The 22,533-nt window shown below is 47.3% G+C and overlaps 1 protein-coding gene across 1 annotated transcript; it reads right to left on the reverse strand.

Moving 5' to 3' along the window:
• Positions 1–29: 29 nt before the first annotated feature.
• LOC311143103 (insulin receptor substrate 1-B) lies at positions 30–15,853 on the reverse strand (the record flags this gene model as incomplete). The annotated part of the gene is made up of 3 exons (XM_084178905.1): positions 30–37; positions 10,458–13,751; positions 15,496–15,853. 3 exons carry the CDS (start codon positions 15,851–15,853, stop codon positions 30–32), a joined length of 3,660 nt encoding a protein of 1,219 aa, XP_084035031.1.
• Between the last annotated feature and the right edge of the window lie 6,680 nt (positions 15,854–22,533).

Here is a 22,533-nt window from a genome sequence, read left to right on the forward strand (position 1 = left end):
CACCAGCATGAGTAGCCTACGGTCCCTCACTACTCGTCTACAGCACAAGAAGCACAGACAAAAGACCTGATGAATCCACCTCAGATTGGAGTGATTCTGGTCTGTTCTGCCCAGCAGCCACATCTGTCTTCTCCACTGTTACGGTTACTGCTTCTGTAGTGACCTCAGTCAGCGCTGGAAACTCAACACAAGCACTCTTGTAAAGAGCTGAAACAAGGACTTCTCCTTCCTTCTTACCTCACTCCTCAAGAGTTCTCAGCACTCTTCTCTCTTATTCCTTTTGATAACAAAGTGTAATACATGGGATATGAGCCCAAGTCTCCCACAGGAGCAACCAACTTCTTAGACCATTAGACCAAGAGGAAATTCCCTATTAGCCTGAGGGCAGACACTGGTTCTGAAGTTTGCAGGCGTAGCTACCTCAACACGTGACCATGACCAACTCATCCCCACTACAAAATCATCTGCATTCTGTTGTCATAAAAATTCAATATTTCAACATCCACAACTAAATACAAATCATTCAGCCCCAACTATTCATATCTCAAGTTTGCCGGCAGTAAAGAAAATGTCAATGTCAATGACAATCCATAACCCTCTCTCATCTCCTGCATCATCCTCTATTCCAATGCAGGTTTTGTTCCTTTTGAAAAACACATCCAGTCAATGGATCATGTACTCTGGCTTCCATCTCTATAAAACATAGACACACACAATATCTTACGGTTTTGCCATGTGAAAGCCTATATCCAACAAGACACCCACACATTAACACAAACACCTGGCAACAGGCCTGACCCCTCCACCTACACCCATGTGAAATGGCTCATTACCAGCAGACAAATCAATTGGCTTTGCTCTCAGAATGCCCACTTGTGAAAATGAGAGACTCTCTATATTCAACCCTCAGCCTGGCAGGCAGCTCAACACTTCTCACAGACTGGAATCCAAGGTACACATCAGACATGGCTGAAAGCTTTAGGGAGAAAACAAGGATCCATAGATCAAGTGTGTCTGGCTGGCTGAGGAGTTGAATGTTGCACTAAGAGGAGTAACCACTTTATGTTGGGTGATTGTTGTTACCACACAAGAGCTGTGTGGCCTGTTTAATCACACACTGAAGGATAAGCACCTTGGGGTTGATTAAATGGTTTCATAACAAGGAGGAGATGAAGAAGAGAGAGTGAAAATAGGTTGTGATGGTGAAAACAGGCTGGGTGGAACAGCGCAATGGGGAAGGGGGGGGATGCAGAAGGATCAGAATCAAAACAACAACACTTTCAGTGGCATCACTAAGGAAACGAAGCGAATAAGACTTCCTTTGACGTAAGCAAAATCAAAGAACCAAAAATACCTGGCTCCTTTCTCCAGGCTCTGTAACACACTGTACATGCTGCTGACACAGGGCTCAGGAGTAATTATTTGACATTCATTGACAGCAAACAATCTCTACCACAGGTAATGAAGATCACTGACACTGGTCTGGGCCCAAGGGATGACATGGTTCTACGTACAGCCTGCTGACCACCAGACATGTCATAGTTTATGGTTCAACTTCAGTCATACGGTTCTAAAGGATGATATGTCCTAAAGGATCATGTAACCTAACCTGTATTTCACATTTCTTTATACATGGCTTACGGTACATCACCCTAAAGGGTCTCCTTGACCTGAGAAGTAGTCATTCATTATACCAGCAGTAAACACTCTAGAAAAGTGTGTCCTTGCAACAGTAACAAAAGCATTTATAAAGGCAATCATCATGTAAAACAGCTAAGAGGGTAAAGGTTACAACAAAACAAACAGTCTTAAACTTTTTTTCTGTGTGTTGCTCCAGAATTAAGAATAAATTAATTGGATTTGGGTAGAATTAAGGGGGAAGTCAATATTGTGTGTATTTCTCCCCCTCCCCAATCTCTGTGTAATCCAGGGTAGGCCTTTATCAGGTTGCATAAACTAAAACAGTCCTAGTTTACCACACACAGCATCTGCTACGTTATTAGGCTATTAATGCTTTTAATTCTACATAATAGTTGGGTGCCAGTGCCACTCAGATCTACTGCAACCCCTATACAATGGAAGCCATTATTTCTCCAGCCATCAATGGGTTAGATTTTAGCTTTCATAACCCAGCACAATCCATTGGCTAGACAACGTCTCAGAGCATTTCGTATTATTCTGTAAGTAAATCCATTTAGTATGCTATGTTACGTTTCGTATGATATGTATTACTTTGTGGATGTCCATCACCCATTTCATATGATATGTTATGAATTACAATTCGTATTATATGTTATGAATTTGCAAAATGTATCATATGTTACGAATTCTAGCTAGGTGGCTAACGTTAGCTAGATGGCTAATGGTAGCTAGGCTATGGGTTAGGGTTAAGTTTAGGAGTTAGATTAAAGGGTTAAGGTTAGGGTTAGGGGAAGGGTTAGTTAAAAGGGTTAAGGTTAGGAGAAGGGGAAGGGTTAGCTAACATGCTAAGTAGCTGCAAAGTAGTAAGTAGTTCAAAAGTTGCTACTGAGCTAAAATGCTAAAGTTGTCCACGATGAGATTTGAACTCGCAACCTTTGGGTTGCTAGACATTTGCGTTATAAGCCCACCCATCCACCCCACTTTTGTTTTTTCTTTAAGTAACCATCTGTTTTATGTGACCATATCAAACGTAACATATCATACTAGTTTGAGTGTCCCGGATTTAAGTTTACTACTGTATGTTTTTGTCTATTCTAGGAGACCAGGCTGCTCAGAGAGGGCCAGAAAGGTGACAGGGTTTGTTTGAGGTCATTTGAGAAAGGAGTATTGGTGTAACATGCTGCCCTCTGTGTAAATTGACTTTGCATTGCAAACTCTGATGGTGATATAATAAGTCATTTTAAGCAAGGATGCCAGCCAACACCTCAACTCTGAACCTCAACCCTGTATTTAAAAAAAATAAAAAATAAAATAAAATAAAAATTATATATATATATATATATATATATATATATACACACAGTGGAGAGATTAAGTATTTGATACACTGCCGATTTTGCAGGTTTTCCTACTTACAAAGCATGTAGAGGTCTGTAATTTTTATCATAGGTACACTTCAACTGTGAGAGACGGAATCTAAAACAAAAATCCAGAAAATCACATTGTATGATTTTTAAGTAATTAATTTGCATTTTATTGCATGACATAAGTATTTGATCACCTACCAACCAGTAAGAATTCCGGCTCTCACAGACAAGAAGAAGGCAACAACTGTTGGCGCAATTATTAGAAAATGGAAGAAGTTCAAGATGACGGTCAATCACCCTCGGTCTGGGGCTCCATGCAAGATCTCACCTCGTGGGGCATCAATGATCATGAGGAAGGTGAGGGATCAGCCCAGAACTACACGGCAGGACCTGGTCAATGACCTGAAGAGAGCTGGGACCACAGTCTCAAAGAAAACCATTAGTAACACACTACGCCGTCATGGATTAAAATCCTGCAGCGCACGCAAGGTCCCCCTGCTCAAGCCAGCGCATGTCCAGGCCCGTCTGAAGTTTGCCAATGACCATCTGGATGATCCAGAGGAGGAATGGGAGAAGGTCATGTGGTCTGATGAGACAAAAATATAGCTTTTTGGTCTAAACTCCACTCGCCGTGTTTGGAGGAAGAAGAAGGATGAGTACAACCCCAAGAACACCATCCCAACCGTGAAGCATGGAGGTGGAAACATCATTCTTTGGGGATGCTTTTCTGCAAAGGGGACAGGACGACTGCACTGTATTGAGGGGAGGATGGATGGGGCCATGTATCGCGAGATCTTGGCCAACAACCTCCTTCCCTCAGTAAGAGCATTGAAGATGGGTCGTGGCTGGGTCTTCCAGCATGACAACGAACCGAAACACACAGCCAGGGCAACTAAGGAGTGGCTCCGTAAGAAGCATCTCAAGGTCCTGGAGTGGCCTAGCCATTCTCCAGACCTGAACCCAATATAACATCTTTGGAGGGAGCTGAAAGTCCGTATTGCCCAGCGACAGCCCCGAAACTTGAAGGATCTGGAGAAGGTCTATATGGAGGAGTGGGCCAAAATCCCTGCTGCAGTGTGTGCAAACCTGGTCAAGACCTACAGGAAACGTATGATCTCTGTAATTGCAAACAAAGGTTTCTGTACCAAATATTAAGTTCTGATTTTCTGATGTATCAAATACTTATGTCACGCAATAAAATGCAAATTAATTACTTAAAAATCATACAATGTGATTTTCTGGATTTTTTTTTTAGATTCCGTCTCTCACAGTTGAAGTGTACCTATGATAAAAATGACAGACCTCTACATGCTTTGTAAGTAGGAAAAATGTCAAAAATGTTATAAATTGATTTGCATTTTAATGAGGGAAATAAGTATTTGACCCCCTCTCAATCAGAAAGATTTCTGGCTCCTAGGTGTCTTTTATACAGGTAACGAGCTGAGATTAGGAGCACACTCTTAAAAGGGAGTGCTCCTAATCTCAGCTTGTTACACCTGTCCACAGAAGCAATCAATCAATCAGATTCCAAACTCTCCACCATGGCCAAGACCAAAGAGCTCTCCAAGGATGTCAGAGACAAGATTGTGGACCTACACAAGGCTGGAATGGGCTACAAGACCATCGCCAAGCAGATTGGTGAGAAGGTGACAACAGTTGGTGCGATTATTCGCAAATCGAATAAACACAAAAGATTGCCCTCAGCCTGGGGCTCCATGCAAGACCTCACCTCGTGGAGTTGCAATGATCATGAGAATGGTGAGGAATCAGCCCAGAACTACACGGGAGGATCTTGTCAATGATCTCAAGGCAGCTGGGACCACAGTCACCAAGAAAACAATTGGTAACACATTACGCCGTGAAGGACTGAAATCCTGCAGTGCCCGCAAGGTCCCCCTGTTCAAGAAAGCACATATACAGGGCTGTCTGAAGTTTGCCAATGAACATCTGAATGATTCAGAGGAGAACTGGGTGAAAGTGTTGTGGTCAGATGAGACCAATATCGAGCTCTTTGGCATCAACTCAACTCGCCGTGTTTGGAGGAGGAGGAATGCTGCCTATGACCCCAAGAACACCATCCCCACCGTCAAACATGGAGGTGGAAACATTATGCTTTGGGGGTGTTTTTCTGCTAAGGGGACAGGACAACTTCACTGCATCAAAGGGAAGATGGACGGGGCCATGTACCTTCAAATCTTGGGTGAGAACCTCCTTCCCTCAGCCAGGGCATTGAAAATGGGTTGAGGATGGGTATTCCAGCATGACAATGACCCAAAACACACGGCCAAGGAAACAGTGGCTCAAGAAGAAGCACATTAAGGTCCTGGAGTGGCCTAGCCATTCTCCAGACCTTAATCCCATAGAAAATCTGTGGAGGGAGCTGAAGGTTGGAGTTGCCAAACGTCAGCCTTGAAACCATAATGACTTGGAGAAGATCTGCAAAGAGGAGTGGGACAAAATCCCTCCTGAGATGTGTGCAAACCTGGTGGCCAACTACAAAAAACGTCTGACCTCTGTGATTGCCAACAAGGGTTTTGCCAACAAGTACTAAGTCATGTTTTGCAGAGGGGTCAAATACTTATTTCCCTCATTAAAATGTAAATCAATTTATAATATTTTTGACTTGCGTTTTTCAGGATTTTTTTGTTGTTATTCTGTCCCTCACTGTCCAAATAAACCTGCATTTTAAATGAGGAAAATAATGATTTGACCCCCTCTCTATCAGAAAGATTTCTGGCTCCCAGGTGTTTTTTATACAGGTAACAAGCTGAGATTAGGAGCACACTCTTAAAGGGAGTGCTCCTAATCTCAGCTTGTTACCTGTATAAAAGATACCTGTCCACAGAAGCAATCAATCAATCAGATTACAAACTCTCCACCATGGCCAAGACCAAAGAGCGCTCCAAGGATGTCAGGGACAAGATTGTAGACCTACACAAGGCTGGAATGGGCTACAAGACCATCGCCAAGCAGCTTGGTGAGAAGGTGATAACAGTTGGTGCGATTATTCGCAAATGGAAGAAACACAAAAGAACTGTCAATCTCCCTCGGCCTGGGGCTCCATGCAAGATCTCACCTCGTGGAGTTGCAATGAACATGAGAATGGTGAGGAATCAGCTCAGAACTACACAGGAGGATCTTGTCAATGATCTCAAGGCAGCTGGGACCATAGTCACCAAGAAAACAATTGGTAACACACTACGGCGTGAAGGACTGAAATCCTGCAGCGCCCGCAAGGTCCCCCTGCTCAAGAAAGCAGAATGCGTTTTTCAGGATTTTTTTTATTTATTCTGTCTCTCACTGTTCAAATAAACCTACCATTCAAATTATAGACTGATCATTTCTTTGTCAGTGGGCAAACGTACAAAATCAGCAGGGGATCAAATACTTTTTTCCCCTCACTGTATATATATATATATATATATATATATATATATATATATATACAGTAGCAGTCAAAAGTTTGGACACACCTACTCATTCAAGGGTTTTCTTTATTTGTACTATTTTCTACATTGTAGAATAATAGTGAAGATATCAAAACTATGAAATAACACATTTGGAATCATGTAGTAACCAAAAAAGTGTTAAACAAATATTTTAGATTCTTCAAACTAGCCACCCTTTACCTTGATGACAGCTTTGCACACTCTTGGCATTCTCTCAACCAGCTTCATGAGGAATGTTTTTTCCAAAAGTATTGAAGGAGTTCCCACATATGCTGAGCACTTGTTGGCTGCTTTTCCTTCACTCTGTGGTCCAACTCATTCCAAACCATCTCAATTTGGTTGAGGTCAGGTGATTGTGGAGGCCAGGTCATCTGATGCAGCACTCCATCACTCTCCTTCTTGGTCAAATAGCCCTTACACAGCCTGGAGGTGTGTTATGGGTCATTGTCCTGTTGAAAACCAAATGATAGTCCCACCAACCGCTAACCAGATGGGATGGCATATCGCTGCAGAATGCTGTGGTTGCCATGCTGGTTAAGTGTTCCTTGAATTCTAAATACATCACAGACAGTGTCACCAGCAAAGCACCCTCACACCATCACACCTCCTCCTCCATGCTTCATGGTGGGAACCACATATGCGGAGATCATCCGTTCACCTACTCTGCGTCTCACAAAGACACGGCGGATGGAACCAAAAATCTCAAATTTGGATTCATCAGACCAAAGGACAGATTTCCACCGATCTAATGTCCATTGCTCGTGTTTCTTGGCCCAAGCAAGTCTCTTCTTATTATTGGTGTCCTTTTAGTAATGGTTTCTTTGCAGCAATTCAACCATGAAGGCCTGATTCATGCAGTCTCCTCTGAACAGTTGATGTCGAGATGTGTCTGTTACTTGAACTCTGTGAAGCAATTATTTGGGCTGCAATCTGATCTGAGGTGCAGTTAACTCTAATGAACTTATCCTCTGCAGCAGAGGTAACTCTCGATCTTCCTTTCCTGTGGCGGTCCTCATGAGAGCCAGTTTCATCATAGCGCTTGATGGGTTTTGCAACTGCACTTGAAGAAACTTTAAAAGTTCTTGAAATTTTCCGAATTGACTGACCTTCATGTCTTAACGTAATGATGGACTGTCGTTTCTCTTTGCTTATTTGAGCTGTTCTTGCCATAATATGGACTTGGTATTTTACCAAATAGGGCTATCTTCTGTATACCACCCCTACCTTGTCACAACACAACTGATTGGCTCAAACGCATTAAGAAGGAAAGAAATTCTACAAATTAACTTTTAAGAAGGCACACCTGTTAATTGAAATGCATTCCAGGTGACTACCTCATGAAGCTGGTTGAGAGAATGCCAAGAGTGTGCAAAGCTGTCATCAAGGTAAAGGGTGGCTAGTTTGAAGAATCTAAAATATTTGTTTAACACTTTTTTGGTTACTACATGATTCCAAATGTGTTATTTCATAGTTTTGATGTCTTCACTATTATTCTACAATGTAGAAAACAGTAAAAATAAAGAAAAACCCTTGAATGAGCAGGTGTTTCCAAACTTTTGACTGGCATTGTATATTTTTTTATTTAGTTTATTTAGTAAATATTTTCTTAACTCTTATTTTTCTTAAAACTGCATTGTTGTTTAAGGGCTTGTAAGTAAGCATTTCACGGCGCATGTATAAATTTGATTTGAAGCAATTGTGTGCAGGAAATTTACTCCATCACACAGAATAACAAAGATTCCGGTAACACTTTGTTGTGACATATTTTGCGTTATTTTATGGCTGGTTATGACACCTACATAAGAGTGACAAATCCTACCACACAAGGCAAAACATTCCATTACACCACAGCCTCCGTGTCAACAGTATGTTTATGTTATATATAAAGTGAGGGAAAAAAGTATTTGATCCCCTGCTGATTTTGTACATTTGCCCACTGACAAAAAAATGATCAGTCTATAATTTTAATGCTAGGTTTATTTGAACAGTGAGAGACAGAATAACAACAACAAAAATCCAGAAGAACGCATGTCAAAAATATTATAAATTGATTTGCATTTTAAATGAGGGAAATAATTATTTGACCCCCTCTCAATCAGAAAGATTTCTGGCTCCCAGGTGTTTTTTATACAGGTAACAAGCTGAGATTAGGAGCACACTCTTAAAGGGAGTGCTCCTAATCTCAGCTTGTTACCTGTATAAAAGACACCTGTCCACAGAAGCAATCAATCAATCAGATTCCAAACTCTCCACCATGGCCAAGACCAAAGAGCGCTCCAAGGATGTCAGGGACAAGATTGTAGACCTACACAAGGCTGGAATGGGCTACAAGACCATCGCCAAGCAGCTTGGTGAGAAGGTGACAACAGTTGGTGCGATTATTCGCAAATGGAAGAAACACAAAATAACTGTCAATCTCCCTCGGCCTGGGGCTCCATGCAACATCTCACCTCGTGGAGTTGCAATGATCATGAGAATGGTGAGGAATCAGCTCAGAACTACACAGGAGGATCTTGTCAATGATCTCAAGGCAGCTGGGACCATAGTCACCAAGAAAACAATTGGTAACACACTACGCCGTGAAGGACTGAAATCCTGCAGCGCCCGCAAGGTCCCCCTGCTCAAGAAAGCACATATGCAGGCCCGTCTGAAGTTTGCCAATGAACATCTGAATGATTCAGAGGAGAACTGGGTGAAAGTGTTGTGGTCAGATGAGACCAAAATCGAGCTCTTTGGCATCAACTCAACTCGCCGTGTTTGGAGGAGGAGGAATCCTGCCTATGACCCCAAGAACACCATCCCCACCGTTAAACATGGAGGTGGAAACATTATGCTTTGGGGGGGGTTTTCTGCTAAGGGGACAGGACAACTTCACTGCATCAAAGGGACGATGGACGGCGCCATGTACTGTCAAATCTTGGGTGAGAACCTGCTTCCCTCAGCCAGGGCATTGAAAATGGGTCGTAGATGGGTATTCCAGCATGACAATGACACAAAACACATGGCCAAGGAAACAAAGGAGTGGCTCAAGAAGAAGCACATTAAGGTCCTGGAGTGGCCTAGCCAGTCTCCAGACCTTAATCCCATAGAAAATCTGTGGAGGGAGCTGAAGGTTCGAGTTGCTAAACGTCAGGCTCGAAACTTTAATGACTTGGAGAAGATCTGCAAAGAGGAGTGGGACAAAATCCCTCCTGAGATGTGTGCAAACCTGGTGGCCAACTACAAGAAACGTCTGACCTCTGTGATTGCCAACAAGGGTTTTGCCACCAAGTACTAAGTCATGTTTTGCAGAGGGGTCAAATACTTATTTCCCTCATTAAAATGCAAATCAATTTATAAAATTTTTGACGTGTTTTTCTGGATTTTGTTGTTGTTATTCTGTCTCTCACTGTTCAAATAAACCTACCATTAAAATTATAGACTGATCATGTCTTTGTCAGTGGGCAAACGTACAAAATCAGCAGGGGATCAAATACTTTTTTCCCCTCACTGTATATATATATATTTTTATATATATATATAAAATATAATGTAATTGTGCACACATTGATGTCAGACATGTACCTACCCCAATGCTCTGTTGCTGATGACTGGGATACATGCAGGAGCAGATTTCAGGAGCAGGACAAGACACCCTCTTTGTGACTGATGACTGACATAAGGGCGTGTACGTGATAGGCCTATCTGGCTTATATGATTATGATGGTCATAATGCTTCTTGACAGTGTCATAAAGTGTATTTTCTTAGTCCAAGTAAAGTGACACCGGATGGTCATAATGCTTCATGACAGTGTCATAAAGTGTATTTTCTACAAGTTATTTAAAATATGATGAAAAAAACAACAACAAAAGGATTTAAGAAACAAACTTTAAAACAAAACAAAACCAAGATTTCTACTACAGAAGAAGAACAAAGATTTTCTACTAGTAATTTTGATTACTAACATACCCATTTCTGTGTGCTTTGAGTGATAAAACAGATAGAGAACAGTACCTTTACCTTTTCCATCTTTCCTGCTGCTCTGATGATGTGCTCTCAGCTCCTCTGACTTGTAGAAATCAATACTGGCGTAGCCAGGGTTGTTCCCCAAACCAGTCATGTCTCCCATCATGACTCCCCCACCTGCCCCATTGTGGACTGGAGAGAAGATGTTGTGGGGGGCAGTGGCTCCCCCCTCCATTTCAGTCTGAGAGCTGTCCTTATTAATGGCCAGGTCAAGATCAATGTAGTTAAGGCCTTGTTTAGCAGACCCAGAGGATGAAGCCTGGGCTGCGGGTGCATTCTCCCATGGTGAACCCCTCTCCAGCCCTCCGTGCCGATGAGGCGCTGCTGCCTGGGCGCTCTCCAAGAACAAGGAGCCTGAGGAGGACAGGTGGAGGGGGAGAGAGGGAGGAGTCATGATGAATGTCTCAGAGCGGTGGCGTCTCCGTCCCAGTTGGTCGCCCCTATCAACCCTGTCTCTGGCCAGCCTGCTGCTCTGGTTCTGATCAGGAGATGAGTAGGACTTTACTGAGGGGAAGTCCAAGCCTGATTCCTGCTCCATTGATGAAGCTTGGGCAGTGTGCATGGTGGGCGGTGCAGGGTTAGGCTCTGAACCCATGCTGAAGGCCATCTCTGTGTAGTCTGTATATGAAGTGGGTAAGTCTGTTGGCACTGCTGCCAAATGCCCACCTACATTGTCCTCTGCTGCCCTAGGAGAGGGCCTACTACGGGCCACAACTCGGGGCTTGGGGGCAATGGCTGGGGGCAGGCAGAAAGGTGATTTAACAGGGGTCCCAGGGGAGGTGCAACGGGAGTTTCCCATCCCCAAGTCCATGTTGACGTACTCAGCAGAGGCAGCCAAGGCAGCGGAGGTGGCCAGCGGTGCAGAGAAGCTGCGGGGGAGGTTGGTGGAGCCACCATGGCAGAGGGCTGGATGGTGCAGGGGCCTCGGGGTTCCATGGGTCACAGACAGTCCGTGCTCTGGCCCCCACTGGCCCCCTCTCCTGCCCCCCACGTCACCACCCCTGAACACTATGCTGACGTACTCCCCAGGGCTCTGAGGCACTGTGGGGAAGAGGTTCTCCTTAACCCTGGGCAAGGTGTTAGCTTTAGACATGTCCACAGACACACTGAGGGGACGAGCCTTCCTCTGCTGACCCCCTGGACCATGCGATGCACGTTTCTGCTGGTAGGATCCGTCCTTAGAGCGTGCTCCCCCATTCCTGAACCCTGGCCCCGTTCTTGTTAGTCGTAGCCCTCCCCCAGCTGCCACTGACATGGGCCGGTCCTCCAGGCTCTCACTGCTAGCTGAGCTGGAAGAGAAGGAGGAAGAGGAGAGGCAGAGTTGACAGCCTCCTGCAGGGCCAACTGTGGCTGTGTCCCTCTTGCTGTAGCCCACTTGTCCACCCCGATTTCCAGCACTGTCTTGGTCGTGATGACCACCCTCCTTCCTTTTCCCTTGATCCAAGTCATCCTTGAAGCGTGTGGAGAGCGTGTGTTTGTAGGATCGTGGCAGAGAGAAGTAAGAGTAGATCATCTTGGGTTGTAGCGGGTTCTGTTCAGGTTGTGAGGGGGGTGTGCTGCAAGCCGAGCGGATGCTGATAGGAGACATGTTCATGTAGTCACTGCCAGCCCGGCTCTCCATGCTGCCCCTGCTCCCCCACATGGCCATTCCAAGCATGTCTGGGGAGCAGCTGCTGTTGGGGGACATGACCATGTAGCCCTCAGAGACAGGCAGGCGAATGTGCTGGGGGGGGGACATGCTGTTGTTGGGGGTCATGGCCATGTACTCATCATCAGCCCCAGGCTTGGTGCTGACGTCAGACACGGCCACAGACAGGGAGAGGGAAACAGGAGGAGCAGTCACTCCAGGTAACATGGACATGTAGCCACTGTCCATATGTCCCCCTCCTCCTCCTCCTCCTCCTCCTCCCGCGTCTCCTCGGACCACATCAACCCTCGCCTGGGTCTCCCCAACCATGGCCCCCGCTTCCAAGCCCCCTGCTGCGGAGCCCCCTGATCCACGCCGCCGCGACACAAAGGCGTCCCTGCTAACACTCCGTGACATGACGGCGTACTCTTGGTCCTCATCCTCCTCTTCCTCCTTCCTACGAGGGGCCAGGCGTTCGTGGGCAGTCAGGGGCAGGGAGGCCCTCTTGCTGAGGAGTCTGCGCTCTGCCTCACACTCCCTGCTAGAGGAGCGCCGCAGCATCCTCCGGCCCTGAGGACGCTGATGGGACCCAGGGAGGCTCTCTCTCTGGCCCATCACTATGTAGCTGGAAGATCCCTCTCCATGAGCATGGTGTCCAATCCCACCATTGGACCCTCCAGGTAGACTGGGGACCAGCAGGGAGTGCTCTCCAGGGCTGGAGCCATACTCGTCTGAGGAGCCGTAATCACTAGGGGAGCCCGACACAGAGACTCTCTGAGGGACACGGGTGTAAGAGCAGATCGCTACACCTCCCATTGCCCCTCCGACTAGTCCACACTCTGAGCCATGACCAGAGCTGGAGGAGAGGCTTGGGGCTGGGGAGGGGGCTGGGTTGGGGGTGTAGCGGGCCAGGCTGAGAGTGATCTTAGCTGGGGTTGGAGCTCTGGTGGGCTTGGGTCTCAGGGTGGGTGTAGTGGAACAGGATCCGTTCAGGCTGGGACTGGAGCTTGCCCATGCCCCTCTGGCTCCACCTCCACCCTCCTCTGTCCTTCCCCCGATGCTGGCTGTGCGTGCCCTGGGGAACCCGTGGCGTGGCGTGGGTGAAGTGCTGGTGCAGTTGGCCCCACCTGCTCCAGGGGTCTCGGTCCGGGCTCGTCTGCCAAAGCCCACCTGGCTGGGGGGCAGATTGGGGTGGTGGCGGCGGGTGGGGACACTGATGGGGTTGGAGGCGGTGCCCCCACCGCCTGTAGCGCCCACAGACTGAGACTTACTGCGCTGGCGGAACTCCTCGCTCAGAGCCTTCATGGCCTCCAGCAGGGTCTCATGCATGTTCTGGGCCACCACCGAGTCCTCCACCTGCATCCAGAACTCCCCAGGCCCCGTCATGGCCGAGCGGCCCACCTCGATGAAGAAGAAGTTCTCTGAGTGGCCGCAGCGACGCACGTTCATCAGTTGTAGGACCACGGCGGCCACGTCAGAGTTGAGCTTGACGAAGTTGACTGTCTTGTCGGTCAGGCACAGCCGGTAGATGCCCACTAGGTTTCGGGCCTGGCCAAGCCCTTTAGGCCACACCTTGACCTGCCACACCTCCTTGAAGGCGGGGCCTGGAGGAGAGGGGAGTCCACACTCTCCACCACTACCACAGTCCTCTGGGCTTTTACCTGCAGATAATCACAACGAAGACACATCTCAATAAACAGCAAGACAGAAAGCTATGCAAAGAGATATAGAGACGTAGAGAGAGACAGAAGACCGAGAAAGAGTGGAGAAAGACATATGTTGAAAATAGAATTGAAAATATTTGGAGGAATCATGGGGTAGCACAAGACGAGGGTTGACAGTCAGGAGACAAAAATATTCTATACAATATTCTTATATTATCAAGGTCAGAGTGAACGTCAGTTGTAGCACATTCAGCACATTTAAAAACTCTGCACTCTGACTGGCTTAAAAATCCCTGTCCATGTGAGAGACACGTGACGACAGGTTTTGTTTCATGAATGCATTCATAATAAACATTAATTGAAGACGAAAACACTCATGTAACAAACAAACATCCTGCTGCATGATGCTTTAGAGCGTGTGGTGGATTGACATTTGATATTGTGTAAATAAGGCCTTTCTTCAACACCATTTCTTTATAAAATATTATTGGGTTGGTACAATCAAGACTGTTAATAATCATGAAAATGATCAATCTTTATAACCTATTAATAACCTAATGTGTAAATACTCTGTAACTACAGGTTAATACAAATGGAAGCCTAGCGGTTAAGAGCGTTGGGACAGTAACCGAAAGGTTGCTGGTTCGAATCCCTGAGCCCACTAGGTGAAAAACATGTCTATGTGCCCTTGAGCAAGGTACTTAACCCTAATTGCTCCTGTAAGCAGACAGACAACTAAATGACTAAAATGTCAAATGTAAATGTGAAATACAGACCATCACATTGTAACTCCAGATGTGTTTCATGTAACAACATTGTTGCTCTACTGAAGAAACCTAGGCCTACTGTTTCATTTGTGTAAAGGCTATAGTCTAGATGTTAATTACATTGGCCTATAGAAATGGAAAATACCATAACTAGAGGTGTAAAATAAAGAAGATGTAATGTTGAGGAAATGTTGTGCATATAATACAAATCATATTTATGCAATAAAATATAGCCACATTATTACAATCATTATTAGGATTGTTGATACCATATTACTACTGAAACGATAGCAGGGTTAAGGTTAGTGTTACAGAATAACAACCTAAACACCAGAGAAACCGATAGAAACCAGTTTTCCAATGAAAGCACGCAGACGCTGCGGCTCTCCTCCCTGCCAGGCAACGCCATAGCACAGAAATGTAGGTTACGCGCACGACATGCAGAGGGACGTGTTGAAAAACAAAAACAGAGAGCACTCCGGTACTTGGCTGCGTCCTCTGCAGTATGCGCTTTGAATGATGGTGTGGTGCAGCCTATTTGGTCGCGAATACGATTAGAAAATCATATTGGTTCATCCACGTTGCAATAATTGTGTAGGCTAACATGCAGCAAAATGAAAATGGTCAAAAATATTGGTTAATGTACCAATAAATGATTCAGATAAGGTACTGCTCAGACACACACAGACACAGCGCATGCAGCAGTGGTCCACCACCCCTCTTGAACTGCTATGCAACTGTTCATTGGATAGGCCTATATGTTGATTTATAATAGGAATATCCTGTATTTAATTTACTATATGCATAATTTCTACAAAGAGCATCGCACGTGTGATGGGCTATAAAAAATAACATGATGTCGCGATACAGATCTGAATGTCAAATGGATGTCAATCCAGAATGGCTAGCTAGACCAACATTGGCCAATGCAGACTAAACGTGCAAGGGGAATATTGGGCATAGTAAACTCTTACATTTCCACTGAAGGTCCAGCATGGCCTGGTACCATTCATTCTGGACATCCTCACTGTCTGCTGCAATGGCAAAGCTCTCCCCGCGGGTATACAGTACTATCATGTGCTTGTTCTTGGAATCTGCCCGCTTGTTGATGTTGAAGCAAGTCTCCAGATTCAGTGCTTTTTTCGGGATAGGTGACTTGCTTCGGAATTTCTTCTCGTTCTCATAATATTCTAGACGGGCAGGGCCCTGTTCCGAGGCTTCCCTCAAAACGAAGAATCGCCGGTGCATAGATTTCTGCTTACGGAGATACCCGCTTTTCCGAACGTCCTCGTAGCTCTGCTGTTGTAGCAGCTCCGCTGCCTGGTTCTCCATTACTAGACAGGTCTCCTGTTTTGCTTGCTTAAAATCTCCCCACTAAAACGAGCAGGCCATTAATTCATTATAGCCACATTCCTCTTCTCCTTCTCATCGTATCCATAGAGTGAAGCATCCAATAAGCCTTCGGAATAAGCGAGCTAATTTGAGCATGTGTTATTTCTATAAATCAGCTTTTCCCCCGTCTGCGCGCACACACTGGCGTGCACATGCGGCGAGCGACGTCTGCACACTGCTCCCTATAGTCAACCTATGCTGCTTGCTGGAGTACTAGGACTACTCCTACACAGTCTGTTTACTGTAGCCTGACCTACTACTCTGCATTGACTCACATTGATGCGCCTCTATGCATGTTCATCTACTGCACAGTGAAAGCCAGTGATCGCATGTTTTACCATCGATGGACTGATCAATAAATATCCCATACGTTGGCCAATAGGCTAAGTCCTTCTATAAATTAGCCTATTTACAGTGGGGAGAACAAGTATTTGATTCACTGTCGATTTTGCAGGTTTTCCTACTTACAAAGCATGTAGAGGTCTGTAATTTTTATCATAGGTACACTTCAACTGTGAGACAGAATCTAAAACAAAAATCCGGAAAATCACATTGTATGATTTTTAATTAATTTAATTTATTTAATTAATTTAATTAAGAACTTAATATTTGGTACAGAAACCTTTGTTTGCAATTACAGAGATCATACGTTTCCTGTAGGTCTTGACCAGGTTTGCACACACTGCAGCAGGGATTTTGGCCCACTCCTCCATACAGACCTTCTCCAGATCCTTCAGGTTTCGGGGCTGTCGCTGGGCAATACGGACTTTCAGCTCCCTCCAAAGATTTTCTATTGGGTTCAGGTCTGGAGACTGGCTAGGCCACTCCAGGACCTTGAGATGCTTCTTACGGAGCCACTCCTTAGTTGCCCTGGCTGTGTGTTTCGGGTCGTTGTCATGCTGGAAGGCCCAGCCACGACCCATCTTCAATGCTCTTACTGAGGGAAGGAGGTTGTTGGCCAAGATCTCGCGATACATGGCCCCATCCATCCTCCCCTCAATACGGTGCAGTCATCCTGTCCCCTTTGCAGAAAAGCATCCCCAAAGAATGATGTTTCCACCTCCGTGCTTCACGGTTGGGATGGTGTTCTTGGGGTTGTACTCATCCTTCTTCTTCCTCCAAACACGGCGAGTGGAGTTTAGACCAAAAAGCTCTATTTTTGTCTCATCAGACCACATTACCTTCTCCTATTCCTCCTCTGGATCATCCAGATGGTCATTGGCAAACTTCAGACGGGCCTGGACATGCGCTGGCTTGAGCAGGGGGACCTTACGTGCGCTGCAGGATTTTAATCCATGACGCCGTAGTGTGTTACTAATGAGACTGTGGTCTCAGCTCTCTTCAGGTCATTGACCAGGTCCTGCCATGTAGTTCTGGGCTGATCCCTCACCTTCCTCATGATCCTTGATGCCCCACAAGGTGAGATCTTGCATGGAGCCCCAGACCGAGGGTGATTGACCGTCATCTTGAACTTCTTCAATTTTCTAATAATTGCGCCAACAGTTGTTGCCTTCTCACCAAGCTCCTTGCCTATTGTCCTGTAGCCCATCCCAGCCTTGTGCAGGTCTACAATTTTATCCCTGATGTCCTTACACAGCTCTCTGGTCTTGGCCATTGTGGAGAGGTTGGAGTCTGTTTGATTGAGTGTGTGGACAGGTGTCTTTTATACAGGTAACGAGTTCAAACAGGTGCAGTTAATACAGGTAATGAGTGGAGAACATGAGGGCTTCTTAAAGAAAAACTAACAGGTGTGAGAGCCGGAATTCTTACTGGTTGGTAGGTGATCAAATACTTATGTCATGCAATAAAATGCAAATTAATTACTTAAAAATCATACAATGTGATTTTCTGGATTTTTGTTTTAGATTCCGTCTCTCACAGTTGAAGTGTACCTATGATAAAAATGACAGACCTCTACATGCTTTGTAAGTAGGAAAACCTGCAAAATCGGCAGTGTATCAAATACTTGTTCTCCCCACTGTATGTGCTTACAGAAATACACCTCTTAACTAGTCAGAAATAGAAAACAAGATCAGTCATCTACAGATTATATTTTTGTTAGCCATATCACTGAATTTCTATGCCAACATTTTTTATTAAATTATTCAATGAGGAATCCCTTCTCCTGAGCATTGACATATTTATCCAATCATGCTTTCATCAGAGCGTTTGCGACACCCGTTGGTCACTCCCTATATGGGTTTATATTTTTGCAAATTTTGTGGGCTATACAGCAAGCAGCCTGCATTGATCTGCTTGGGAGAAGCCACAGGCAACACCAACAGTATACCTTTTTGGGCGGATAAGTAAACATTCAGCACCATGGACAGCACTGAAAGCCAAAAGATTGACGCTGATTCAGCAACCACAGCCGTGAACAGCGCCACAGTCAGCTTTTCAGCACCATGACTGTGAACAGCGCCGTGGTCAGCGCTTCAGCACTACATCCAGGGACAGGGCCACAGTCAACTATTCAGCCCCATGCATGCCACAGAGTTTTCAAACCACATACACAGTTTACAGCAGGTATAAAATGTACGGCGAAATGCTGATGTGCTAGCTTACTCAACAAGTCAGTACATTCATCAATAATCAACAATAAAAAGAGTCAAGTAAAAAATAATAAGTAGTAGAAGTAATAGAAGAGGTAGTGTCACGGTTTCGGCCGAGGCTGCTCCTCCTCCTGGTTCGGGCAGGCTTCGGCGGTCGTCGTCCCCGGAGTACTAGCTGCCACCGATCTATGTTTCATGTTCGTTTGGTTTTGTCTGGATATTGTACACCTTTGTCTTGTTAGTCCTTGTTAGTGTCCTATTTAGTTCTCGTTGTGTGTGCTTGTCGTTGTGTGTGATTGCGCTTCTGTTTCGTGTTTGGAGCTACTTTTTCCCTCCAGTGTTTTGGAGAGGTTATGTTGCACATGTTTGTGCGCCGTTTGTTTTGTCGCCTGTGTGCGCCGTGTATTCGCCTTCGGGCTTATTGTGCTTCCGTCTTTGATATATATTGCACTAAAGCCTTTGGACTGAGCCTCTGCGTCCTGCGCATGATTCATACACCACACCCACCTTCAGCACGCCTTGACAGAATCACACACCAATAATGGAATCAGCAGGATCGGCAGTGACGCCTGTGTCGCTCGAGGAGCATCTCCGTGGGCAAGAGGGCCAGATAAGACAACTGGAGACCGCTCTACAGGAGGTAATCAACACCTTGCACCGATGGGAGGCCAGCAGGGTACCCACACCTCCACCTACCCTGCCCACCCCATCGGTTGGTCCACCAGTCCCAGGTTCGGAACCCAGGGGGATTCGGCTCTCGCTCCCGAGGGCGTATGACGGAACAGCTGCCGGGTGTCAGGGGTTCCTCCTGCAGGTGGAGCTCTACCTGGCCACTGTACACCCGGTGCCCTCGGGATACGAGAGCGTTTCCGCCCTCATCTCCTGTCTCACGGGCAAGGCGTTGGAGTGGGCTAACGCCGAGTGGAGGAAAATTGACGCCAGCACTGTCACCTACGCCGAGTTCTCCCGCCGCTTCAAGGCCGTGTTCGACCATCCACCTGAGGGCAAAGCGGCGGGGGAGCGTCTAGTTCATTTGAGACAGGGGAGGAGGAGCGCTCAGGTGTTCGCTCTAGAGTACCGGACTCTAGCGGCGGATGCAGGGTGGAATGCACGGGCTCTCATTGACCATTTTCGATGTAGCATACGAGAGGACGTTCAACGTGAGTTGGCCTGCAGGGATACCCATCTTACCTTCGACCAGTTGGTCGATATGTCCATCCATCTGGACACCCTGCTGGCCACCCGTGGACGTCCCGAGGGGAGTCCGTCCATTCCGCCCTCCGGCACCTCCGAGCCGAGCCCTATGGAGCTCGGGGGTGCCGGCGCTAGAGAACGGAGGAGGAGGAGCCCGAAGGGGTCTGTCTCCTGCACCAAGTGCGGTCGTGGAGGGCACACTGCGGCCAGGTGCTGGGGAGGGTTCTCCAGGGGAGAAGACAACAGGCCACGCACTGGGGGGGCCTCCCAGGTGAGTAGACGTCCCACTTACCCAGAGCTTTCTGTTGCGCACTTTTGTATACCTGTTTGTTTTCCACAGGTTGCACCTCATTCCCAGCATAAGGCGCTAGTAGATTCAGGCGCAGCTGGGAATTTTGTTGATCGAAAGTTTTTGTTTTGAGTTAGGGATCCCTCTCCTACCTGTCGACAAACCTTTTCCCGTTCATGCCTTAGATAGCCGCCCGTTGGGGTCGGGGTTGATCAGGGAGATCACAGCGCCATTTCGGATGTGTGCGCAGGGGGGTCATGAGGAAACTATACAGCTGTATCTGATCGACTCTCCTGCGTACCCAGTGGTGCTGGGGATTCCCTGGTTAAGCACCCATAACCCTGCTATTTCGTGGCAACAGAGGGCTCTCGATGGGTGGTCTGCTCAGTGCGAGGGGCGATGTCTGGGTGTTTCCGTGGGGGCGACTTCGGTGGAAAGTCCAAACCAAGTGCCCGCACTGCACATTCCGCCTGAATATGGGGATTTAGCTCTCGTGTTTAGCAAAACTAGGGATTGCGCGATTGATCTCCAGTCAGGAGCAGCGCTCCCACGGAGCCATGTGTATCCTTTGTCTCAAGAGGAGAGAAAAGCTATGGAGACTTACATAGCCGAATCTTTGAGACAGGGATACATTCGGCCCTCCACTTCTCCCGCCTCCTCGAGCTTCTTTTTTGTGAAAAAGAAAGATGGAGGGTTGCGCCCGTGCATTGATTACCGTGGTCTCAATCAGATTACTGTGAAATACAGTTATCCACTCCCTCTGATTGCGACCATGACGGAGTCATTGCATGGAGCGCGGTTTATGCAGGGACAAGGGGTGGTCGTGTACATTGATGACATTCTGGTGTACTCGTCTACCCGAGCCGAGCATATAACCCTGGTACGTCGTGTATTGAGGAGGCTGTTGGAGCACAACCTATATGTCAAGGCAGAGAAATGTCTGTTTTTCCAGGAGTCGGTCTCCTTTTTGGGTTATCGGTTGTCCGCGTCAGGGGTGAGAATGGAGGTGGATCGTGTGTCCGCTATGCGTAATTGGCAAACCCCAACTACTGTAAAAGAGGTGCAGCAGTTTTTGGGCTTTGCGAATTACTACCGGAGGTTTATCCGGGGTTTTGGACAGGTGGCAGCTCCCATCACGTCCCTTCTGAAGGGGGGTCCGGTGCGCCTGCAGTGGTCAGCCGATGCGGACAGGGCCTTTAGGAGACTGAATGACCTGTTTACGTCGGCTCCGGTGCTGGCCCATCCGGATCCCGCATTACCCTTTCAGGTCGAGGTAGACGCGTCTGAGGCTGGTATAGGGGCCGTTCTCTCTCAACGGTCCGGCACGCCACCTAAACTCCGCCCCTGTGCTTTTTACTCAAAGAAGCTCAGCCCGGCGGAGCGTAACTATGACGTTGGGGACAGGGAGCTGTTAGCTGTAGTTCAAGCCCTTAAGGTGTGGAGGCATTGGCTTGAGGGGGCTCAACACCCTTTCCTCATTTTGACTGACCATCGGAACCTGGAGTACATCCGGGCAGCGAGGAGACTGAACCCTCGCCAGGCTCGATGGAGTATGTTTCTCACCAGGTTCGTATTTAAAATCACGTACATCCCTGGGTCCCAGAATGGTAAGGCGGATGCGCTGTCCCGGCGGTATGACACGGAGGAGAGGTCCGTTGAGCCCACTCCCATACTACCGGAGTCTTGCCTTGTGGCACCGGTGGTGTGGGAGGTCGATGCCGAAATCGAGCGAGCGTTGCGTACCGACCCCAGCCCTCCACAGTGTCCTGAGGGTCGGAGGTACGTTCCGCTCGAGATTCGGGATCGACTCATTTACTGGGCTCACACGTCACCCTCCTCTGGACATCCGGGTATCGGCCGGACGGTGCATTGCCTTAGCACTAAATACTGGTGGCCCACTTTGGCTAGGGATGTGAGGGTTTATGTCTCCTCCTGCTCGGTGTGTGCCCAGTGTAAGGCGCCCCGACATCTGCCCAGGGGTAAGTTGCAACCCCTGCCCGTTCCACAACGACCATGGTCCCACCTCTCGGTGGATTTTGTGACAGACCTTCCCCTCTCTCAGGGGAATACCACCATCCTGGTTGTTGTGGATCGGTTCTCTAAGGCCTGTCGTCTTCTCCCTATGTCGGGTCTTCCTACTGCCCTACAGACCGCTGAGGCCCTATTTACCCACGTCTTCCGGCATTACGGGGTACCCGAGGATATAGTGTCTGATCGAGGCCACCAGTTTACCTCTCGTGTTTGGAGAGCGTTCATGGAGCGTTTGGGGGTCTCGGTTAGCCTTACCTCAGGGTACCACCCGGAGAGTAACGGGCAGGTAGAACGTGTCAACCAGGATGTGGGTAGGTTTCTGAGGTCGTATTGCCAGGACCGGCCGGAGGAGTGGGCACGGTACATTCCCTGGGCCGAGATGGCCCAGAACTCTCTCCGCCACTCCTCTACTAACCTAACCCCCTTCCAATGTGTGTTAGGTTACCAGCCGGTTCTGGCACCTTGGCAGCAGAGCCAGATCGAGGCCCCTGCGGTGGATGATTGGATGAGGCGCTCGGAAGAGACGTGGAACGCTGCCCACGTCCACCTGCAGC

The sequence above is a fragment of the Coregonus lavaretus genome, assembly GCF_964263955.1.
Source record: "Coregonus lavaretus genome assembly, chromosome: 15".
Taxonomy (NCBI): domain Eukaryota; kingdom Metazoa; phylum Chordata; class Actinopteri; order Salmoniformes; family Salmonidae; genus Coregonus; species Coregonus lavaretus.